Genomic DNA, 23,048 nt, shown 5'->3' with positions numbered 1-23,048 from the left:
AAAAAAAAGTTGGGCTACCCTAACTTATTTTTTTAGCCGTTTGCAGCTTATAAGTTGCTTTTTTTAAGTCCATCCAAATAGGCAGATAATTAGTTTCCTTTTAATTTAGTATCTACAAAGAAAATAGTTTTTTTTTTTTTTAAATTTTATTCATTCTCTCTTGTTTCTTTGATTCCATAACAACAAACACCTTTTAAAAGATTTAAACCTCCACTATTCCGTGCTCTTCGTTTCTTTGTTTTTTTAAGCTAAAAGTCTATTAGCTTTCATACTTATGCAGAAAAAGATACCCATCCTCTCTGCTATTTTCTTTTTCATCAAAACAGAAGAAAGAAAACATTGTACGTATGAACATCGGAATCTTTCTTTCTCCCCTTTGTAACTTCACTTGCTAGGTTTTCATCAAAACGAATTGCCAACGTGTTAGTCAAATTAAAAATAAGAAAATTGATTTTTTTTTCCTTTCCAAGAAAAGGAGAAAAAAGAAAACTTGAAAGCAATAAAAAAGCTTATGTGAAGAGATATCAACCCCTATTTACAAGCAATAACTAAAATTAGGCCATACTTTACGGTTTTCCAGAAGGAAAAAAACAAATCAACTGAACCTTATTTAGAAATATCCAATCATGGACATATAAATTGCTTTAAGTATTGTCAAAAGTCTAATTTCTTCAACATTCATTAAAGGCATACGTGCTTTCATATTGTTGAAGGAAACCAAATATAGGAACAAAATATTTCCTACGAAACCAAAGAGTTAATTAGGTTCTTTTATTATGTCTTAAAAAAAGGAGGGGAAAAAAAGCAAAATAATGAGAGTGCAGTTTTTGGAGTAATTATAATAAAATTAAAATTTTTGCATGATATGAAAGGTAGACAAATCTTTGATTCATACAAGATACGTATATGTTTTTCTATGTAATTATTATATAGCTATGACCAAATTATCTGTATCTTTAAATTTTTGACGCTATGTATTAAATTATTTAATTTCGTGTAAACATCATCAAGGGTTGATAAATATTTTTGAACTCTATATGCACTTGTTTTTATCAAAAAAAATTATTGTTAATGTCCATTTTTTATTACTGTAGTAAGTATATATCAACTGCTGACATTTGTACCTTCTAAAAAACTTGTTTGGGTCTCTAATCGCAAAATGTCACAGGAAAAGAAGAAAAAGAACTTAATCATGGACTAAAAGTGCATGTATTTATGGAATTTATAAGGTCCGTACTTTACACACGTGCAACTTGTTTAGTTCAGAAACCATTTCTTATTTTTATTTCCCTCTGTGTGTATGCGCGAAGCCCCAAGAGAAGGAAGAGTCATCATGGAAGAATAGAATCACTTAACAGTAAATATAAATAAAAATAAACATAAAGAAACCCCAAAAACAATAAAAAAAGAAGAAGTTGGTTGATGACTTTGAGCCTTCATTGTAGTATCACATCAATGAGTCTAAAGGAAAGTCATTTTCATTCCCCTCTCTCTCTTCTTTAACAACTAGTACTAGTCCTGTTCATTTCATATCAATTTGGCACACACTTGTTTCAAGTACTACTAAAGCCTTTTAACTTCTTTCCACTAGAAATTTACTTAGGATTGTTTGGGTCTTCCCAGAATTCTTAGTCCTAAATACATTTATGTTCTTTAAGGTTTTGTACTGAGGAAACTAAACTAAAGTCCACTTCCGCTGCTTCATCTGTCAGTTGTTTCACATTCTTGTTTTCTTAGTCATTCTTGTGTTTTTTTTTTTTTTTTGCTTTGACCCTTTTACTTACATGTGATTCTTGGGGATAATGGGTGAAGAACACTTGACCATTGTTCCTTTTGATCGAGCTATTGAACAGGTTATTTCAGTTTTGAACCTTTTTCCTTCTGTTCTTGCTTTGATTTCTTCAGTTTTAATTCTTCTGTCAAGTAGTAACTTTTTTTTTTTTTTTGGGGGGCTGGTTCTTGATATTTGCTGTATTCCCTTCTTTTATTCTTTTTGTTGGCCTTAGCAAATGATCATCTGGGCAATTTAGTTTTAGTAATGTTAACTAACAAGGGAAAAAGGTCATATTTTTTATAAGCTCACTTGTGTGATCAAGGTACTCAGAGCTGTTATATTGTTCCATGAGGAAGCAATAATGTGTCTGTGTCATTCTTTTATTTGTATTATCTACTATTTGTTTTATAGTATCTGTTCCTCCTAGAATCTTTTCTGGTCTTTAGTACATCAGGCCTTAAGTTGATTGCCTTAAGACTTCTTTTCACGATTTTATAGCATAATATACCTCACCAAAGGATGTGATCCAGCGGATGGGGCTGCTTAAGCAGAGGGCTTGGGTCCGAATCATGGGTATGGAAAAATCCTTGGTAGGGAGCGTTCTCCTTAAATGGGCCCTACGCAGCGTGAATCCGGATTAAATCAAGTCTCCAATGTGGGTACTAGACACCTGGTGGGAAATTAAAAAAAAAAAAAAAAAAAAAAAGAGAAAGCATAATATAGGTCTAGAGGGCTGATACATACCATAGTATAACAGAACTTGCAGAGAGTTATGGTGAAAACTTTGATGGAAGTATCAAGTATGCATATGTTCTTGTTGGCTTGAGACAAATAGAAAGCTTAATGATCTGATCAAAAGAAAATTCTATGACATTTTGGAAAAGCAGTAGCCATGTCCAAACTCCGGGATTTTGAAGCACAACATGTGCCCTCACTTTACTGTTGGTCAAAAATTTTAATTTTAGTTTCTTGAAAAAAATTTATATCCTCTAATTTGGTCATTCACCTACACCCTTAATCTTCTTCTAGCTTAAGTTAGCTCACCAATATTATCTTCCTTGATGATTGTCTCATATAACTGACCCCAATTTTTTTGGGACTTAGGCATAGTTGTTCTTGTTGTTGTTATTGTCTCATGAGTCTTCTATCAGCATATGATTAAATTGCAGGTTTAACATTTGTTTTTGTTAATCTCTTGGTAATTGTATAGCAAGAAACTATGTTTTTTCTGATGTCACCCCTTCATTTGTTGTCTCTCTAGGGTCACGTTGCTATTGGTACGATTTTTCAAGTAGTAGAAATTTTTATTCTACTAACATCTTTTACCCTTTTTCAGGCAATAGTTTCATTGAAGAAGGGGGCACATCTTTTGAAGTATGGTAGAAGAGGAAAGCCGAAATTCTACCCTCTGAGGTTATCTGCGGTAAATTTTTAACCAAACATATCTCATTGCCTTTTAACCAAGTAAAATTGTCATAACAAATATGGAGTAATATAATGATTGGAATTTTATATTGGCTGACATTACTGAATAAGCTATTATTCTCATTGTCAAAAAAGGAGAAACAATTGATTACTCTAGTTTTCGCTGTAACATATGGCTTTGCATTTACTTGTGCACAGCCCAATTGAGAGTCCTATTCTTGTGATAAGTTTAAGTAAGAGCTGAACCAAATTATACCTTCTGCTGAATCTCCTATTATTTTGATCCTGATTGTGAAGAATTGATGATCTTCCCCAACTAGAGAACTACAAAGACCGTAAACCCTTGCATATTTGAATTCTATATAGACCTCTATTAATTCTTCTTTTTGGCATAAACTATTAATACTCAAATTGTTTTGACATTGAATTAAAAATGAGACTGGCAAAGGTCCTCTTTACTGGAAGTGTTATTATCTGCATGTGAAACTGCCTTTTGGATAGAAATTGTGCACTAAACTATGATTCAAGCTCCTAATTATTAATCAGACATGCAAGATGATATATTCTCTCTCTTGTATCCCAAACTTTCAATCTCTGTCCTTCGCGTGTAGTCGAACAAATTTTACCTCTTTTATTACATATCGTCTTTCTCTTGTCTATGTCTGATCTTCGGATAAAAAAGCAAAGAGTTATTTGGGACATGTGGAGAAACGTGGAACTATTTTGTAGTCAAAAGCCAAAACATATCACTGTGGATGTTTTAGCATAAATAGTGTTGAAATTAATGTTATGGGTTGCATTCTTAGCTTGATATAGGGTTGATGATTGTTGCTTTCCATCAAACAAGTAAGGATTTTATAATTAACAAATGGAGTCAATACCAAGTTCCTCTCTCTTAAACCTCTTCTGATTTGTAGTCTAGGCATCTGCATTTCATGGAGAGGTTGAAAAGCATGAAAATGTAAACCCTTGGTGCTTGATCTTAAATAAAGGTTAATATGTTCTTCCAAAGACTAAGCTGTGTCTCTATGTCCAATTTGAGATGGACCGCCGAGGAAATCAAGTGTGTGTTTGTCCTTCTGAACTCTTATTTTCATCTAAAGCAGGTTAGACCTGTATCACCACACCTCAGGCCGAACCATTTCCATTTGATGTTTCAATTATTGTTGGTATAAGTATATGGTTTTTTCTTTGTTCCAGGATGAAAACTATTTGATTTGGTACTCCGGTGAGAAGGAAAACCAACTGAAGTTAAGTTCAATCACAAATATCATCCGCGGCCAAAGTACTGTAAGCAGTGAGGCTACCTTACATATGAATATACATGACATTGTCTCAAATTTCTTAAATTGTGAAATTTCCTTTTATTTGACATGAATTTTTTGTTTTCTATTAAGGTAATTCTTCAACCTGAAATGGAAAGTCAGTGTATATCACTTATATATGGAAATGGCGAGCGTAGTCTTGATCTGGTAAATTGTCCATTACTGCTAGTTTAATTGAGGGATGTTGTACAACAGTACAAGCATGCGTGATTTGTAGTGCTGTTTATCCTTTTGATAAAATTTGTTGCTTCTTTTCTTTTTATATTTCATTTTCAGATTTGCAAGGACAAAATGCAGGCTGAGACTTGGTTTGTAGGCTTGAGAGCTGTAATATCCAGGACTCACCATCATAGAATGGTGGATCCCCTGAAAAGCAAAAGAGGCGCACACAGTTGCATCAGTAGTCCAGCTGGTTATATGCGGAGGAAACAGAATCTTGGACTTTCATCAAAGACAATCAGACCTTCTCAGGTTCTTGAATCTGTCTTTGTTTTATTAAGTTCTCAATGCTTAACCTGGTGATTAACTGATTAAGTAACCGTTATTTTTTCCTGTGTGCAATTTTCATCAACCTTCAGAATGTCCTACGATTTTGATCTTGTCTGGAAACTAGGATTGATATTGCTTTAGTAGCTTTATCGCTTGGCTTACGTGAATGGATTTCGATTCCATTAGTTCCAGTACACAATCTAGAACATGTTCCTTGAGTGAAATGGTGGACTTTGCGCTGAATTTGTAACAACTAACAAGTCTGTTCGAAAACCTGTGAAGGACAAACAGAAAAATATACATTGCTGGGGATATTAAATGGCTGAAATCATAAGAGAGAGAGAGAATTTTTTATAGACAATGGTCAATCTCGAGAATTGTAGTATGTAATTGATTAAGTAAAATCTTTCATAATCCGTATGAAATCTTTAATCACTACTCATTTGTGCTTCTCCGTAATGTGGTTCGGTGTCATATTCTACATTGTGTTTAAATGTTGCTGTTGTTCCTGTACTTTGATATCAGTTACTTTTCTTTTGCGAGTTCGGCGATCTAAAAAAGAAACTTGCATTTCGATCTTTCATTTCTCTAGAACTGTCTTTCTTATATTTTCTGTCCTTCGGTGACTATGTATTGTAAGAAATGTAATAAATACATTCTTTCCTATCTGGGAGAAAATTATAAAAAAATACATCCTTAATTTTCCATTAATCTAAAAATGTTATATACTTATTTCATCAAGGTTCGCAGCTCAGCGGGGAGTCCCACTCAGTCATTTTCAGAAAGGTGTTTCACTGATGGCTTATCATGTTCTTCTGAAAGCTTCTTCTCAGAATCTAGTCTATCAAGTGTGCACCATGTAATCGATAATGTTACATCATGTTCGTCATATTTTGAACCAGATGACTTAAGCCAGAAGAGAGCATCTTGTGCTGGGACTGAAATCCAAACTGTTCCACTTTTGCCATCCAGTTATGAGTCAAGACCATTTGGAAAAAATGTACTGAGGGATGTTTTTATCTGGGGAGAAGGAGCAGAAGGGGGGTCCTTAGGGGATGGGGAAGTAAAGTTGGATGCTTTGTCACCCAAACTTCTCGAGTCCACTGTGATGCTTGATGTACAAGCAATATCCATTGGTAGGAGTCATGCTTCCTTAGTCACCAAACAGGGCGAAGTTTTTTGCTGGGGTGAAGGAAAGAATGGACGGCTAGGGCATAAACTCGATATGGACACTGCACGACCGAAACTGGTTGACTCCCTTAACGGGGTTCGCGTAAAATCTGTCACTTGTGGGGAATATCAAACATGTGCCCTAACCTTATCTGGTGAATTGTACACATGGGGGGACAACTCTTTTGGTGCTGAGTCAGCAGGCGAAGAAAAGAAGAGAAGCCATTGGCTACCAAACAGAATATGTGGTTCTTTGGATGGTGTAAAAATATCTTATGTTGCTTGTGCAGAATGGCACACAGCGATTGTATCAACATCTGGAAAATTATTTACTTATGGAGATGGAACTTTTGGGGTTCTTGGTCATGGAAATCTCCAAAGTGTTGCTAAGCCCAAAGAAGTTGAGTCGCTTAGAGGTTTGTGGGTCAAATGTGTTGCATGTGGGCCATGGCATACAGCTGCTGTAGTGGAAATCAGTGTTGATCGTCTTAAATTTAACAATCCAGGTGGGAAGCTGTTTACATGGGGTGACGGAGATAAAGGAATGCTTGGTCATCCTGGTGAGGAGAGAACGCTTTTGCCAACCTGTGTGGCAAAACTTGTTGATCATGATTTCGTTCAAGTTTCCTGTGCAAGCACCCTAACCATTGCGCTGTCTAGCACCGGAAAAGTTTATACGATGGGAAGTGCAATGCATGGACAATTAGGCAGTCCAGAAGCCAAAGACAAATCATTAGTGCTTGTGCAAGGCAAACTCAGAGAGGAGTTTATTACAGAGATATCCTCGGGATCGTATCATGTGGCTGTGCTAACATCAAGGGGAACTGTTTACACATGGGGGAAAGGTGCAAATGGACAGTTAGGATTAGGTGATACAAAAGATAGAAATTGGCCAACTTTAGTTGAGGCACTGAGAGACAGGCAGGTGGAACATATTGCTTGCGGGTCAAGTAATACAGCAGCAATATGTTTGCACAAATCTGCATCTAGTACTGATCAATCAGCTTGCAAAGGATGTAGCATGTCTTTTGGAATTACAAAGAAGAAGCAAAACTGTTACAATTGTGGCCTTCTCTTCTGCCGCACATGCTGCAGCAAGAAAATCACCAACGCCTCTCTGGCCCCTGACAAGACTAAAGCTTTTCGGGTATGTGATCCATGTTTTTACCTACTTCAGAGGATTGCTCGGTCAAGCAGGCCATCCAAGATTGAAAATCATAGTCCAAGACCCTTACTGATTACCCAAAAGGCATTTACTCGCGAGAAAGTAGAGCGTGAAGAGGCAAATACTACATCAAGTCGAATGATGTCAACAAAAAAGTATCTAAGTGAGAACAATCAATGCTTTGACAGGAGGGCTGTCAACAGTTTAGGTGGAAGTAGACAGTTCTCTGATCCCGTTACGTCCTTGCTGGATGGTTTTCCAAGATGGGGCCAAGTTCCTTGTCCTGAAATCTTTAGAAGAGACTATGGAGGACATATGAAAACCCAAAATCCTCATGCGAGGAATTCGCTGGCTTCAGCTTCTCCAATTTATTTGCAGCAGATTCCCGTAGAATCAAAAATTGTCCCCACTACGGGTCTAACTAAGGAGGAAGACTCGTTAGAATCAGGCAAGATCCTGCTTGATGAAGTTTGCAAGCTAAGAACTCAGGTAATTTCTAATATCCAGTTTTTTTACATCATGATTCAATTGCTTATAATTACTGTTAAGTGTTGATGCACGTCTCTCTCTCCGTTCATAAATGTTTCTTTGCCAATATGTTTATTTCACATAGTTTGCGAGATTCACGTTTAACAGAGGTTCTTACCCTGCCAATTTTCTCAATTTGCTGGGATATTTTACTTCGTGATTATCTCTTACATTATGCTGTGTGAGAAATCCTGATTTGCAAATGGCTTTTATCAAACATTGTCAGAAAAAAATCAGGTAGTTTTTGCTTAATCATTGATCCCTAAAGTAAGGCCATAAAGACCATACGTGAGCAAAATCTTGGCCAAAAAGTTATATATCCAAATAACCTTGGTGTGTCAGTGTTGGCTAAGTTCGATGCAATAAGCTTTTACTTAACGTGTTAGTTTGTAACACTTGGCTGATAATATTTTGTCTGTGTTTTTCCCCAAAAAAATTTGTTTCTCCACACAATTACAATCTCATAGATACTAGAAAAATAGCTGTTTGTTGGTCAATTAGCTTCCACAGTGTATCATTCTTTATTAGGTATAGATCTTTGAATAGACTAGCTTTTGCCAATTTGTCTACGTTCTTGATTTCCATATACCAGAACACGTCAACAGGAGAGTAAAAAGTGTTCCTTTTTTAATGTTGTTATTCCACTTGAGCACTCGTAAGAAACTCATATAGTGCAATTCTTGTGTTTAGTCAACTGATGCTCCCGCTTGTGTAATAGATGAATACATTGAGTCAATATGTAGCAACGGATATAGGAAGGATGATCTTAGGCTATAGTTTATCAAGAAAATCATTGGTCTCTAAAAGAACCTCATTCTTGATTAATTAGCAAATTGCAGAGCCACACTTTGTAGTCAGCAGTTTGCTAAACTGTATATTCGAGCGGTGCTACAGGTGTTTCAGCTCTATTTTTAGCAAAGAACTATGTTATCTTGTACTAGCATTCATTCCTCGAAGCAAAGTTCTATCTGAGGAAGTATTAATACATTTCGTGTGTGGAGTAGAGTTTTTCTTCTCAAGACCATAACTTCCAAGAAGAAATAGTGCACTAAATTATGGTGCATATGTGCTGCCACAGCATGTTTCTAGTTTTTACATAATTTAAGTCGATGATAAGCTGAAGGGAAATTATGAGAGGGGAAGAAAATTGATGAAAAGGCAAATTCTTTTGTATCTTTTCTCAATATGTATGCTTTTCACATGTACGTTTCTTTTTCCACGGACACTGCATTTATTGTGTCATTAAGTGTGTTAGCATTCTACTATAAGGGGTCGTTTGGTTAAAAAATAAATTACGCTGGTATAAGTTATGCTGGGATTAGTTATTCTGGAGTTATTTTTTATTGACTGTTTGGTATGTTGGACTAAAAGTATTATACATTGGATAATTTCTAAAAAGAAGAGGGTTCTTCCTTATCCCGGGATAACTTATCCTGGGATAACTTATTCCACCTTGTGGCAGGTATAAGTTATCCCAGCACTATTTTTACTCCTGGGATAACTTATCCCATGATTACTAACCAAATAAGGGATAAGGAATTGTTAAATTCTTATCCCAGGAGTATTTATGTTTATCCTTCGTACCAAACGACCCCTAAGAACTTTAGATAAGCAGAAGATTGCTTCTCCTGTCAAGCTAATTAGATGGAAATATGATGTTTCTCTTTTCATATAATGTTTGATTATACTGTAGGTTGAAAGTCTTAAAAGATTATGTGAAACAAGAAAAGAGAAAATTCAAGAGAGTGAACAAAAAGTTGAAGAAGCCTGGGCAGTGGCTAAAGAGGAAGCTTCCAAGAGTAAAGCAGCAAAAGACGTTATAAAAGCTTTGACATCAAGGGTAACTATTCTGTGAGTTAATTCGTTTGGCTGTCTCCTTCTCTTAAACAATCTATTCCATAATATGCATCAGTCTATTATCCAGTGACACAAAATTTTAAAAAGAAGAAGTGATTCTGACAGCAATTCATCGGTGGGATGCCTCATCTTTTTTCTGAAACTTGTTAATGCTAATTGCAGCTTCAGGCAATGTCAGAAAGCTTTTTTGCTGGAACAGAAACTAATGTTCAGGCTTTTGCAAATGTACTGCACTCTACATCAACATATTCAGATAGCCAAAACCACCAAATTGTTGTGCCTACGTGTGCGCCTATTGCAAACGCAGAAGAGAGAAACATGTATAGCCTATGTGGTTCTCCGATTGTATTCTCCAGTACTTTAAGATCCTTCTATAACAAAGAAAACAATGTGCAGTCCAGATCAGCAGAAGAATCTGCTGATCATGGGGAAACTGGGCTCAGAACATCAAAAGTTGAGTGGGTGGAAGTCTATCAGCAAGGTGTCTTCATTACATTGACAGTGCTGCCAAGTGGAAAGAAGGGACTCAAGCGAGTCAGGTTCAGGTATATTTCCTTTCTTAAGTTTTATGATGAAAATTTTCCACCTTTACTGCATTTCTGGTTTGAACAAAGATATTGGCTAACAAATTGGAAGGAAGGGTTCCCTCATGATTTTAAATGTTAGACATGAAAGTTAAGCTAATCATAATGCTGTAAGAATATTACCAGTTATGATCTCCTTTTCCTTCTCATTGTAAATAATACCATAATAATTGAAATTGAGCTCAAAACTCCGAGCATTCGTTTCTCTGGTTTAATTGTGTTTTGCTAGTTGAGGGAACTAACACTTGTGCAAGGGCAAATACAGTATTTTAGCAGCGAGTGCGGATACACCTACTGTCCTAAGCTTGAACTCTATACACACACACACACACACACACAGTGTTACTCTGCATCCACGTTAACTCTTTTCTGCCATTGATCACAAAAGCGCATTCAATCCAATAAAGATGTTTTTGCATTATCCCGACTTTCTTTTCACCCATGCTAGCTCTTACTAAGTCTTCTGGTTAAAACCTCTATCACTTTAAAGTCACCTCTTGACCAAAGGAGATCTATTGACTTAATTCTTGATCCACCTTCCTTGTGTCATAATTATGTCAATGATCAGCATCCTTTGTTAATATGTTAAACTGCTTACCAAATGCATTTTGGTTGAATTTTGCAGTAGGAAAAAGTTCACTGAGAAGGAAGCGAAGAAGTGGTGGGAAGAAAACCAGCTTTCTGTCTACAAGAAGTATGATGTTGAAGGATATGAAAATCTGATCCAAGGTTCGCTGAAGAAGTAGCAGTTTCCTTTTTCTTCCCAATGTAAATTGAACATGATTACAATAGTGGTTCAATGTTAGAGAAGGTGTTTAATCACTTAATGTGCTTAACATGTGAGGGGAAAGTGCAATTTTGTATTGCCAATGGAATATGGAAGGACTATCATAGATAATTACTACATTCATTCCATATAAGGTTGCTATTTATTATGAGATAATTACACCCTATGTCAATTAGGATGGCAATGCTACCAAAATTGACTCATTTTGCTAAATCTTTCAAAAAATGACCCACGACCTCACTGCTCCCAGCGTCACCTCTCTCTCTCTCTCTCTCTCTCTCTCTCTCGATCCTCTCTGTCCGAGCTTGCCGCCGACGCTCGCTGGAGCTCTGGCGACGCTCCAAACCAGCAGCCCCCTCTCTGTTTTTCGTTGTTTGCCACCGCCAGAGTTGATCACGGGACGAAAGCCGCCACCACAAACTACACCTCCAATCAACAACCACACCGCCGCCCTCCGTTCTCACCTCCTTTGCGCTGAAACAACACCACCCCCTTTTGTCCTTTTCGCTGCTCCGGCGAGGAGCTTCTAGCCCCCGTGAATCGGAGCAGCAGCACAAAACCCACGATGAACCACAACCCCCAACACCATAACAACACCACAACGCCACCAGCGACGGTGAAATCACAACCATCAGTGACGCCACACGACCACAACGCCGCTGCTCAGTCCCTCCCCCTTCCTCACCAACGTTTGCTATGTTCTTGTCTTTACCAATTTTTCTTCGACGAACAACAAACTCCGACGACCATCGTTATAGTATTCTTGTTGTATAATAGTGTATAATATTGTATATGGGTGTATATGAGTGTATCTATAATATTGTATGAAATTGTACATGGGTATATGGGTGTATATGGGTTATAATATTGTATATGAGTGTATATGGATATATGAGTTATAATATTATATATGTGTATATATGGGTTAAAGCTTTGCAATGTAAGTGAGCAAATTGTATATTTATGAAATTTTCCCATTTATTATTTGAGAAGTCAAACGGTTCTTTTTATTAAATGATGATTTTTATGCAAACATTTTCTAAAATGTTTTAATTTAAATGCTTGTGACTTAGACTATTTTGTATAATTTCTAAATATGTAAATTTTATTCCAACAATTAAGAAATTGATGGTCAATATAAGAAAATTAAAAGTTTTGATGCTTGTGTTCCGAACTTGATCATTTTATTTTTGGGATTCATGGAGTGATAAGTGTTCCAATAAGTGTTCTAATATTTTTTTTTAGGTCATATTTTCATATGCTAATAAGAAATAATTGATAAATTGACAGATGTTATCATAATGTTATAATGACTTAGGCTATTTTTACTCGTAGGCTTGTAGTTCTGGGTGAAATGCTCAAATTCTTTCATGTGATATCAGAGTCAAATTCTTCTATTTTTTTTTAAAAAAATATTTTACGTTTTTGTTTCTCAATTCACTCTATTGAGACGCAACATCATTGAGCCACTAAACAATTCGCTCCATGCCAGCTTCTTAGGATGCTGAGCATACTCTCTCTATTTAATTACTCAAGACACATTCTTTAGCTTGTTGAGCATATTCTCTATCAATCACTCTCTCTCACATGTACTTGCTCAGGCGTGGAACTATATATAAATGGATTTCATTGAATCCACTTCACCAAAAAATTATACGGTTCATAGGGTAAAAATGCTTTTTGATTATATAAAAATTGTTGGATTAGGGAAGCAGGGGAGCCTCAAGAGGAGGCTAATACAAACCATGCTTAGGTCCCCAAATCAAGACATTTTAAGAGTGATTTTATGATTTATTTTTCCTTAGACAATATTGGAGATCATAGAATGAAAAAAGAAACTACAAAATTATTGTACTGCTTTATATTCCACGCGATTTATTTTACTTATCATGTTTTTCTTTTGCACCCTCCTTAAAAAGACATTAATTAAATAGGTGTGGCAAAATTATTCTTATTTATTCTTTAATGTAAATTTGATACTACTCTCTTTCTCACTATATAAATCGCTCTCCACATTTATTCAGTATGGAAAAAATAAAAACTAAGTAATTAATTATAACAATTATTTTAAACCAATTACTTAGTAAGCATGACAATTAAAATGGACCGGAATAGGAGTATTATATTTGACTTGGGGTATTTTTAGTATTCCCGGGCCTAGTAAAGAAATATGCAATGCCCTTTCACTTGTCATTTGAACCACGGCTGTCGTCCGGCGCCTCCTTAAACCCCTTGGCTGCCGTAGAATGACCATAAAGCTCTTCTTCAAGTATGCTCTTCCTCACTCACTTTCCACTTGTTTTCTTTTTCATCCATTGAAAATATCTTCAAGATTCATATGCAACAAGAATACCCTTGATAAATTGGTAGACCCACAGTTGAAATTCCAAGAAAATGACCAATATTTTCCACAAGAAGAAGAAAAGAAGTTAAAAGAATCATCTTTTTCAGTTCAAGAATTGGGTTTCTTGCAAGATTCAATCTTGGGTTCAGTTAACTCCAAAACTAAGACTGGTAAGTTTCCGGATAATGATGCTTTATTGGTTATAAATGCTGTTAGGAACTGTAATGATGGGTTTGGAGATAGAACTGAGAAAGCACTTAGGCAGTTTAGAGAGAAACTCAACCCTGGTTTAGTAGTTGATGTTTTGAGAAATATACATAACCCTGAATTAGGTGTGAAGTTTTTTAAGTGGGCTGGTAGACAAATTGGTTATGTGCATAATGTATCTGTTTATGATGCTTTATTGGATGCAATAGGATGTGATGCAAACAATGGTCTACCAGAACATTTTGTTCATGATATAGGAAAAGATGATAGGGAAGTGCTTGAAAAGTTGCTTAATGTGTTGATAAGGAAGTGTTGCAAGAATGGGTTGTGGAATTTAGCACTACAGGAGCTAGAGAGTCTCAAGGGTTCCGGTTACAAGCCCTCGGGGGCGACTTATAATGCATTGCTTCAGGTGTTTCTACAAGTAAATAACTTGGAGACTGCATCTTTAATATACAAGGAGATGTCGGCATTGAATTTTAAGATGGATAAGCAAACGATTAATAGCTTTACACGATCGTTGTGCAAAGTGGGTAAATGGAGAGAAGCCCTTGATTTAATTGACAAGGAAGAGTTTGTCCCTGATACAGTTATTTATACTAATATGATTTCAGGATTATGTGAAGGTTCCTTCTTTGAAGAAGCAATGAATTTTCTCAACTTAATGCGGACTAATTCGTGTATTCCTAATCGTGTAACATATCAAGTTTTGCTTTGTGCATTATTAAACGGGAGAAAACTTGGTTGGGTCAAGAGGGTTCTGAATCTTATGATTTCAGAAGGTTGTTATCCAGGTCAGAAAATATTTAATTCTCTTGTACATGCATATTGCATATCAGGAGATTACTGGTATGCCTACAAATTGCTCAAAAAAATGGAAGGCTGTGGCTGTCAGCCAGGATACGTAGTTTACAACATATTGATTGGTGGTATTTGTGGCAATGAGGAGTTACCAACCAAGGATGTACTAGAATTGGCTGAAAATGTGTATAGTGAAATGCTGACTGCAGGACTAGTATTGAATAAAGTCAATGTGGCCAATTTTGCTCGATGCCTCTGTGCGTGTGGAAAATATGAGGACGCTTTTAGTGTTATTAAGGAAATGATGCATAAAGGTTTTGTACCTGATGCCAGTACATACTCGAAAGTGATTGGTTTTCTTTGTAATGCCTCCAAAGTGGACAAGGCATTCCTGTTGTTCCAAGAAATGAAGCAAAATGGAATTGTTCCAGATGTTTACACTTACACAATTTTGATTGATAGCTTTTGTAAATCTGGCCTTATTCAACAGGCTCGTAATTGGTTCAATGAAATGATTGAAAAGGGTTGTACTCCTAATGTAGTGACTTATACAGCTATTATCCATGCTTACCTCAAGCAAAGGAAAATTTCAGATGCAAATGAGCTCTTTGAATCAATGTTAATGCAAGGATGCATCCCAAATATTGTCACTTTCACTGCTTTGATTGATGGATACTGTAAAGCTGGACACATAGAGAAGGCTTGCCAGATCTATGCAAGAATGAAGGGGAGTTTAGATACCCCTGAAGTAGATTTGTACTTCAAGGTTGATCTTGATGATGGTAATAAGGAGCCAAGTGTTGTTACATATGGAGCTATGGTTGATGGTTTGTGCAAAGCACACAAGGTGAAAGAAGCTCGCAATCTTTTGGATGTCATGTTAGCAGAAGGATGCGAGCCAAATCATATTGTTTATGATGCATTAATCGATGGGCTCTGCAAGGTTGGTAAGCTAGATGATGCACAGGAGATATTTGCTAAAATGTCAGAGTGTGGATATAGTCCGAGCGTTTACACCTACAGCTCTCTCATTGATAGGCTATTTAAGGATAAACGTTTGGATCTTGCTGTAAAAGTCTTGTCTAAAATGCTCGAGAGTTCTTGCCCCCCAAATGTTGTTATATACACAGAGATGGTAGATGGCCTTTGTAAAGTTGGTAAAATAGATGAAGCTTATAAACTAATGTTGATGATGGAAGAAAAGGGTTGTCATCCAAATGTTGTGACCTATACTGCAATGATGGATGGATTTGGCAAAGCTGGAAAAGTGGATAAATGTCTTGAACTCATCAAGAGGATGGGTAATAAGGGTTGTGCGCCAAATTACATAACCTATTCAGTTGCAATAAAGCATTGTTGTGCTGCAGGACTTTTGGATGATGCTCTCCAACTCCTAGAGGAAATGAAACAAATAAGTTGGCCGAAACACATGGCCAGCCATCTTAAGGTTATTGAAGGCTTCAGACGAGACTACTTAATCAGTCTGGGTCTATTAGAGGACATGAGCAGTAACAATTTCGTTCCAATTGTTTCAGTTTATAGGCTTCTAATTGATAGCTATCAAAAAGCTGGAAGACTTGAATTTGCCGTTGAGCTACTTAAAGAGATATCATCATCTTCACCATTTCCACATCTTGATAAGAAAATGTACTCTTCTTTGATTGAGTGCCTTTCTGCTTCAAACAAACTTGATCTGGCATTTGAATTATACGTGGACATGATAAAGAAAGGTGCAGTTCCGGAGCTGACGGACTTTGTTAACCTCATTAAGGGTTTAATAAGTGTGAATAAATGGGAGAATGCACTTGAACTCTCTGAGAGTTTGTATTACATGTTACATGCATCGAAATCAACCACCATTCAGCTCCTTTAGAAGTCAAGAAATGATACCTTGAGACTATCTCATTAGCTGATGCTCTCGCAAACTATGGCACATTACCAAAAAAAGGGGGCAAATTGCGAAGGTTCTTTTGAGGAATGTACTGGTAACCTCCGCAAATTGCACGACGTTGCGGGAATCACAGTTGGCTCGGTCATTTCAGGCCACAGCACAACCGACTCATTCATTTCAGGCCACAACATAACCGACTTCTTCCGTTCAGGTTACTTCAAAGGCGGCACCATCCCATAAGCTCCATAGACATGAGTCTATGCATCATTGGAGTGTAGATGCAATAGGTAATGTGTCTTCCTCTCATTTACATTTTCTGCCTTTGTTGTTTTGAATTAGGTAATCTGGCACCATCTCGTGTCGGAGTATAGATCAGAGAATCAATAAGAAATCAGAGCACTATGTCCTTTTTTTTTTTTTTTGGTAGTTGATGGTGTTTGTTTTTGTATCCATACATACAGTAAAAAATCCTTTTCATAGTTGTGTTTTAAAGCTGGTTCGGTATGTGACACTCCTTTTCTTGGAAGATCACTTGCCTTTTCTTGTAGTAGTTCTTGTTGTTGTTGTTGTGGTAATTGAAGTTGTGGCATATGAAATAGCTCTGTTGATTCTGTTCAAGGGCCTGCTGGTCTGAAAATTATTTTCTACTGATAGGGAACTTTTTTTCCTTTCTGATTAAATGATAAGCAAAGTAAAGATACGAGACAAAGAGAGAGGCCAGCTGCTATTTTTCTGCTTATTGAACAATAGATATTATTTCTGCTTCTTTCAACAATTGTTCTAATTCGTTTTTTAAATGGAAGATTCACAAGCACAAAAGGCTCAAACTGAGGACTAGAAGTGTTAAGTTTATCTTGGGGAGAATCTATGGACACTCTATTGGATTACCTAGAGCAACCGATTGGTGAAGCACAAGGCCTTCTCACAGGCTTATGTGGTCTTTAAGCAGCTGATTGTTCCATATATCCAATTAGCTTTGATAAATGGCCTGATCTACCTAAGTCCTACTTCAACCACTGCTTTGATAATATCATAAAGGTATAAGCTTTATGTTTTTAAAATTGTATCTTTATTTTAATGCGTTTGGATTTTTTGTTTGCATGTAAAAGATAAACTAACCAATTTTTAATTTTGAAGCCCCGTTTTTGTTTTATGACAAACTCTATTGGAAAGAAGTAGGCTGCAAGTAGGAAGAAGTTGTGGAACAAGTTCAACGATCCACTTAAAAGCAAAGATAAGATTATGGATAATGTTCCAATAGGTATTGCTCGGGATCAATGGACTTCTTTGTGAACTACTGTGCCAAAGAAGAAACTCAGGTATTTATCTAGACACTTAAATCCAGATGTGTATTTATATGTGTGCTCACTTTTATATCTGACTTTGAGGTATCTTGTTGTTAGAATATGTGTAAAAGAAATGCTGAAAAATCGGAACAAGCAAACAGTTCCACACACCGGTGGCTCCAAAGTCCAAACCTAACTCTTGAGAAGGGCTGAATTGGTGAAAGATGTTACCTTATTTATTTTACTTTACTGATTAAACTTGCTAATCATGTAACTATTTCCTTCTACTTTAGCTAAGTTATTCCTACTTAACTTTTTCATAAATAGATGGCTGACTCGGGGATAAAGCCCTGATAAGCACAACTTTATCTTGCCACGCATAAGAAACAATGGATCATATGTGAGTGAGGAGGCAAGAGAATATGTGTAAGTTGCGCTCTTTGCTCTTTATCCCTTCTAGCAATAGAATCATTATTTGCATCTTGGTATGAGTTCGTAATGTTGGTAACAACATGGATCATAAGTCCATTACTTGAGGAGCTCTTGCTACACTTTGTAGAACTAAATTCTAGTTTGTTCTGTGCCTCTGAACAAACTTTTGTAGTCTGTGATGCTCCACTATATGCTCCAGAAATGCAGGACTTTGTGTTTGAGCCAAAATCAAAGCAAGGAAAAAGAAAAGAAAGAGGCGACTGATGTAGCTGCTTGTTTGATAGTGTCTTGCAACTGTTATGGTTATGTAGATCATAAATAGAAACAATTAAAAGGACTAAATTTCTGTTGTATGGTGTAAGTTTCATTTGGTACTTAAATTTCCAGTCCTATCACTTTTCTCCCAAAACTGAGTCTGGTGGCTAAGTCAAATGTGCTTCTTACAAGCCAAAGTATAGGTATCACTGTCAATGTTTTGACTCACCTCCAATTTTACTTGCAAAACTTGTTTCTTTGATGTTAATATCTTTTTCTTATTTCCTAGTATTCACAACATGGAAAGCTGGCAACCTTCTAAATCTATGTAGTAAATGCTAAATTTGTCTTTCTTCCATTGAAAACTCTTCTCTCTTTTAAGTATATGCTGCCTATTAGTTAATTATTCTCATGTGGGTAAAATGTTGATTCATGATAAAGGCTTTCTGGATTGTTGTATGTGTTTAGGAAAAACTTCAGCACATTGAGTCAAACTACTATCGATGAGTCTGAAATTTCTCCATGTGATGTCATCAGTTAAGTGCTAGGGAAAGAGCATCCTGGAAGAGAAAGATGTTTGGGATTAAGAGCTGCTCCTAGTAATACTTTTAAACAGACAAATCTCCGTGTTGGTGGTACTAGAATCTCTTCAAGTAGTGGTGTTGTATTTTCTTCACAATGCCAAGAGAAGTACAACCAATTGTTGAATACTCTCAAAGCATAAATGATAATGAAGGGACAATACCTGAACAATATGCTGGGATCTTTACTTCTCCTACAAAGGTAAACACTAAAGATTTTTAATTTTTTAGACTATGATGCTTGTTTAGTTTTGTTCTTCACTTGTAAAAGAACTATATCAACAATCTTACAATTTTGTATGCCAACATTTGAAATATGTTTACACCTTTTGTTCGTTCTCTTTTTGCAGCCCAGTGATGCAGCTAGCGGACTGTTTCACCCATGGATGCATGATCATCTAGTGGTAGTAAATTAGTAATCCCAGTGACCACCGTTGAGATGCCTTGTAATTGGAGTTGATGTATTAGGATAAATTCTTGCTTGGATTCTGTACTATTGGAGTTCTAAGTTATTGAATAAAAGGTCTGTCTACATGTTCGGGTACACAAAGCATTTCGAGTTCACATAAAGTTTAAGAAATTGTTCTGGAATGTGCTAATAAGTATCGTGAAGTGAGCACCATTAGGTGCCAAAAACGACAATTCATGTTTGATTTCAATTGCAAACGTTTTTCTAAGATAAATGAATTACTTGACAAGTAATCGATTGTGTTGCATGATTTCTTGTGTGTTGGTAAAGTTTAAGGATAATGCCACTTTTATTATTAACAAATGTTACTTTTCAAACAAATTTCCTCATAAGTAATAGGACGTCCGGTATGAACCCAACAAAACGGTAACTTCCAGCTCTTTGCTCCGCTTTCATTTGTTAAGAAATAACTTTAGAAGACAATACAGATTTGAATTTTCTTCTTTTCAAGGGTCTAAGACAGTTTATTTTCTTTTTCTTCTTTTATGTGTTCAAAGCAAAGTCTGGATATTTATAATTAGTTTTTCCAAATTATGAAGACCAGAAAAAAGAAGAAGAATAAAGCAGAATGCTGAGAACCTGTATTATGATCCGGTTCTAAGGATCAAAATTGATCAAACTGCAATAATACGAGAGTTATCTGGTAACTCCTAATTAGAGAAAAGAAAAAGGCAGATTTGGGAGCATTTCAACTCCGACACAATTGCAGTTCTTGATTTGGAAAACGGCAAAATTAGTTTATTCAACGGTGATACTTTTTATGTAAAATTAATCCTATAAAGGATGTAACTCAAAATTTTCTTTTCCTCTTTTTCATGTTCCAATGCAAATCTAGTCAAACTTCGACGTTTTTTTTTTCTTTTTGAAAAACCTTATCCAATATTGTTATCAAAATTTTGGGGCTTTCACTTTATCAGCATGATTATTATCAGTCAATAAAATTCTGTTGCTAATGATGGAAGATCTTAGAATGAGTTGGATACAGTAATATACAAGCTTTAATGCATGGGAAGATTTGGAAATAAAGCTTCTTAATTCTTAACACGTCTTTGTTATGGAGATTAAATTAGTTAATTAACAATAATACGGCCTATAAAAAGAGCACGAAATACTTTGATAATTAGAAGGAAACAACTGAATGCTTTTGTGCCTTTTGATAATAATAATAATCCCAACATATATTTAATTTATTTTTTCTTTTCCTTCTTTTGGGCTGTCGATTCATGTGACGTCCGTTTTGTGCATTAGGAGACATCCTTTCGGCAAGTGTTTTCTTCTTTGATGTAATTTTATGTAGTTTAATATCGTTGATTAATTTTTTGATTACGTCACTTTGAATACATGTTCAAACTACTTTCCTCATTCCAAGTTAGAACCCTTTTATGTCCCTCTTTTTCTATGGAGTTTCCAATATGACAAAGTTCAATTGCTTCGACATTCCATCCAATGATTATGATTGGATTACATAATTTGGGCAGACAGTATAAAAGTATTAGTGTGAACAGTGAGACGTACGTAAAATAAAATAAAAAAGAAAACTATATGTTTTTTCTCTTTTTTGACATAATAGAATGAGGTTTGAGTGCATGAGCGGGAAAGTTTTAAACAATGTTATATTGCATTCAGACTAATTTACATAAAATATTAATAATATGCTCTATTTCGTTGAATTGATTACTCCATTTTTTGTCGTATGTATGTACAACAAATTGTACTTACATTAATTACTTTTAAAAGTATAGCCAACTTGTTTGATATAAAGAGCTAAACATGCATTTTACCGGGATGGTAAACCGATTAGTGGACATATTTACTGCTCTTATCTCCCGACTATATTATTTGTGATTTAAGGTTATTTCTGCGCACTCCGTGAGAGTTAAGAATGACATGTAATAGATTATAGGTGTAATCACAATGATATTAATCCGTCTAAACTATTTATTTATATCTCTATGAAATTAAACGTCTTTACTTGAAATAAAGAATTGTAATGCAATTTCACTTCACTTAAATGTAGCTTCTATCTCACTAAAAACTCCTTCCTCTTTGCTAATTTGTTCTTCTCCACTATTCATAAGTTAAACCATCCCAAAAATATGAACAAAAGAAAAGAAAATTATTTGATGTATGATATAGTGAATCTGATTATACCATATTGAAGCCTAGGGATCCATGCAAGAACGATATATTCTCGCATTGCTACTGTCAATAACAAGAAAACTAAAGGGAAGAACAGTAGAGAAGGCAGAATTAAATATTTATATATATATAATAATAATGAAGATGAAGAAAGAACATAAAACCTCAAAAAAGGGGAAAAGCACCAAAAGATAGATTGATGAAAAGGAAAAGCAAAGAGATTTATTAATATTATATATGGAAGAGGGAATTTTGGTGACAATGACAATAGACTGCAACAAGTGATCCTTGCCCCCACCCTACCCCTTGCCACGTTGGAACTTTTCATTCACGTGGCAAAAGTAGGCCCCATCACGTCACCCTATGCTACCTTTATTTTTCCTCGCCGATTTAATTTCTAGCACAATCGGCCGTATTCCCCCCATTGTCAAAAGTTAATAAACTACTCTGTTCATTTTTATCCTACAGTTTGGATTTTGCAAATCCTCTAAGAAATAATAGTTGGTATGCCTATTTTACCATTTTAGTCATATTAATTGACGCTTGGTCTTAGATCTTGAGAAATAATTTGGGGAATAAGTAATTAACGTAAAGGATAAAACATGAAAATAATATGTTTTTCTTTTGATATACTAAAATTGACAAGTAAAAATAAAAATGTATTTTTAGTATATAATAGACACGTAAAAGTAAACAGAGGGAGTAAGTGTTTGACTGGACACTTAATTTAAGAAATAAATAAACATTTTTGAAACTTGTGGTATAAAACAATTGATAAAAATTTGTGTGACTAGAAATCATTTCGTAAAAAAGATAAATTTCAATTTGAATTATTACTAAACATAAATGTAGAAAGAAGTCATTCTTTTTGGGATTCACTAAAAAGAAAAAAATCTCATATAAGTTTGGACATGGAAAATATAGTATGGTGACATCTGAAAACTTTAGAAAACTTTCGACATTTTATTCGATTTGGAACATTGAAAATAGAGTAATATATGTTTTAGCCAAATATATAGAGAAGTTATAGGAGTATATATGTTAAGGTGCAACACTAATTAGGAGTGTTTTTAGGCGATGAATTGTCGGTAGATCGGCGAGGAGGGAGTGGGAATACGCATGTGAAAGGAACATTCCTAGCAGATTGACAGTTACGAAAGCCGCCAATACATACAGACAGTTTAGTTTCTCTTTGACAGTCCTTTTTCTTCTTCTAGCAAACAAAAGAAGAATTGTCTTTCTTGCTATTACACAAATACCCCCTAGGCTACTACCCCTAATCCCTATATGTTGGTAAAAAATACTTTTACTTGAAGCATAGAATATCGCTAATTAAGATGTACAAAAATACGCTACTTTGTGGCATACGATGGATTTAGACGACAAGCCAACAACGTCACACCTACACTTAGCAGGTGCTCGACGATGGTTTGGTCGAAACTCAACTAAAAATTTGCAGTTCAAGCGAAAAAAAAGTTTGTATTGTTTTAATTTATACATAGTTTAACGTAGACTATGAGCCTGTTTGGATGGACTTAT

General features: G+C 35.5%; 2 protein-coding genes across 12 annotated transcripts; both read left to right on the top strand.

The window, feature by feature from the left end:
• Positions 1-1,362: 1,362 nt before the first annotated feature.
• LOC132623016 (PH, RCC1 and FYVE domains-containing protein 1) lies at positions 1,363-11,252 on the top strand. 4 transcript variants are annotated; one of them, XM_060337714.1, is made up of 9 exons: positions 1,385-1,853; positions 3,111-3,197; positions 4,400-4,489; positions 4,597-4,671; positions 4,801-4,995; positions 5,756-7,837; positions 9,570-9,716; positions 9,896-10,278; positions 10,943-11,252. In XM_060337714.1, the coding sequence occupies exons 1-9, from the start codon at positions 1,803-1,805 to the stop codon at positions 11,061-11,063; spliced, it is 3,231 nt and encodes a 1,076-aa protein (XP_060193697.1). In that variant the 5' UTR covers positions 1,385-1,802; the 3' UTR covers positions 11,064-11,252. The 4 variants fall into 4 exon arrangements, with proteins under 4 accessions (XP_060193700.1, XP_060193697.1, XP_060193698.1 ...); XM_060337717.1 differs by lacking the exon at positions 10,943-11,252 and having other exon boundaries at positions 1,363-1,853; positions 9,570-9,727; positions 9,896-10,246; XM_060337715.1 differs by lacking the exons at positions 1,385-1,853; positions 3,111-3,197 and having other exon boundaries at positions 4,400-4,496.
• Positions 11,253-13,241: 1,989 nt separating this feature from the next.
• Positions 13,242-19,451, top strand: LOC132621374 (pentatricopeptide repeat-containing protein At1g06710, mitochondrial). Of its 8 annotated transcripts, none has more exons than XM_060335621.1 (7): positions 13,242-16,634; positions 17,151-17,385; positions 17,485-17,666; positions 17,751-17,850; positions 17,961-18,059; positions 18,858-19,103; positions 19,252-19,451. In XM_060335621.1, the coding sequence occupies exon 1, from the start codon at positions 13,351-13,353 to the stop codon at positions 16,327-16,329; it is 2,979 nt and encodes a 992-aa protein (XP_060191604.1). In that variant the 5' UTR covers positions 13,242-13,350; the 3' UTR covers positions 16,330-16,634; positions 17,151-17,385; positions 17,485-17,666; positions 17,751-17,850; positions 17,961-18,059; positions 18,858-19,103; positions 19,252-19,451. The 8 variants fall into 8 exon arrangements, with proteins under 8 accessions (XP_060191604.1, XP_060191602.1, XP_060191601.1 ...); XM_060335619.1 differs by having other exon boundaries at positions 18,789-19,103; XM_060335618.1 differs by having other exon boundaries at positions 17,961-19,103.
• The last annotated feature ends 3,597 nt before the right edge of the window (positions 19,452-23,048 follow it).

The sequence above is a fragment of the Lycium barbarum genome, chromosome 12 (genome assembly GCF_019175385.1).
Source record: "Lycium barbarum isolate Lr01 chromosome 12, ASM1917538v2, whole genome shotgun sequence".
In the NCBI taxonomy this organism is placed as follows: domain Eukaryota; kingdom Viridiplantae; phylum Streptophyta; class Magnoliopsida; order Solanales; family Solanaceae; genus Lycium; species Lycium barbarum.
Note: the sequence above shows the minus strand (reverse complement) of the source record. Positions and strands in the feature narration are given on the sequence as shown.

Coding starts and splice junctions, on each gene's coding strand:
- LOC132623016 (XM_060337714.1), top strand. CDS start 1,803: ATGGGTGAAGAACACTTGACCATTGTTCCTTTTGATCGAGCTATTGAA. Junction 4,490..4,596: donor TCATCCGCGGCCAAAGTACT/GTAAGCAGTGAG, acceptor TTTTCTATTAAG/GTAATTCTTCAACCTGAAAT. Junction 4,672..4,800: donor GCGAGCGTAGTCTTGATCTG/GTAAATTGTCCA, acceptor TTTCATTTTCAG/ATTTGCAAGGACAAAATGCA.
- LOC132621374 (XM_060335623.1), top strand. CDS start 13,351: ATGACCATAAAGCTCTTCTTCAAGTATGCTCTTCCTCACTCACTTTCC.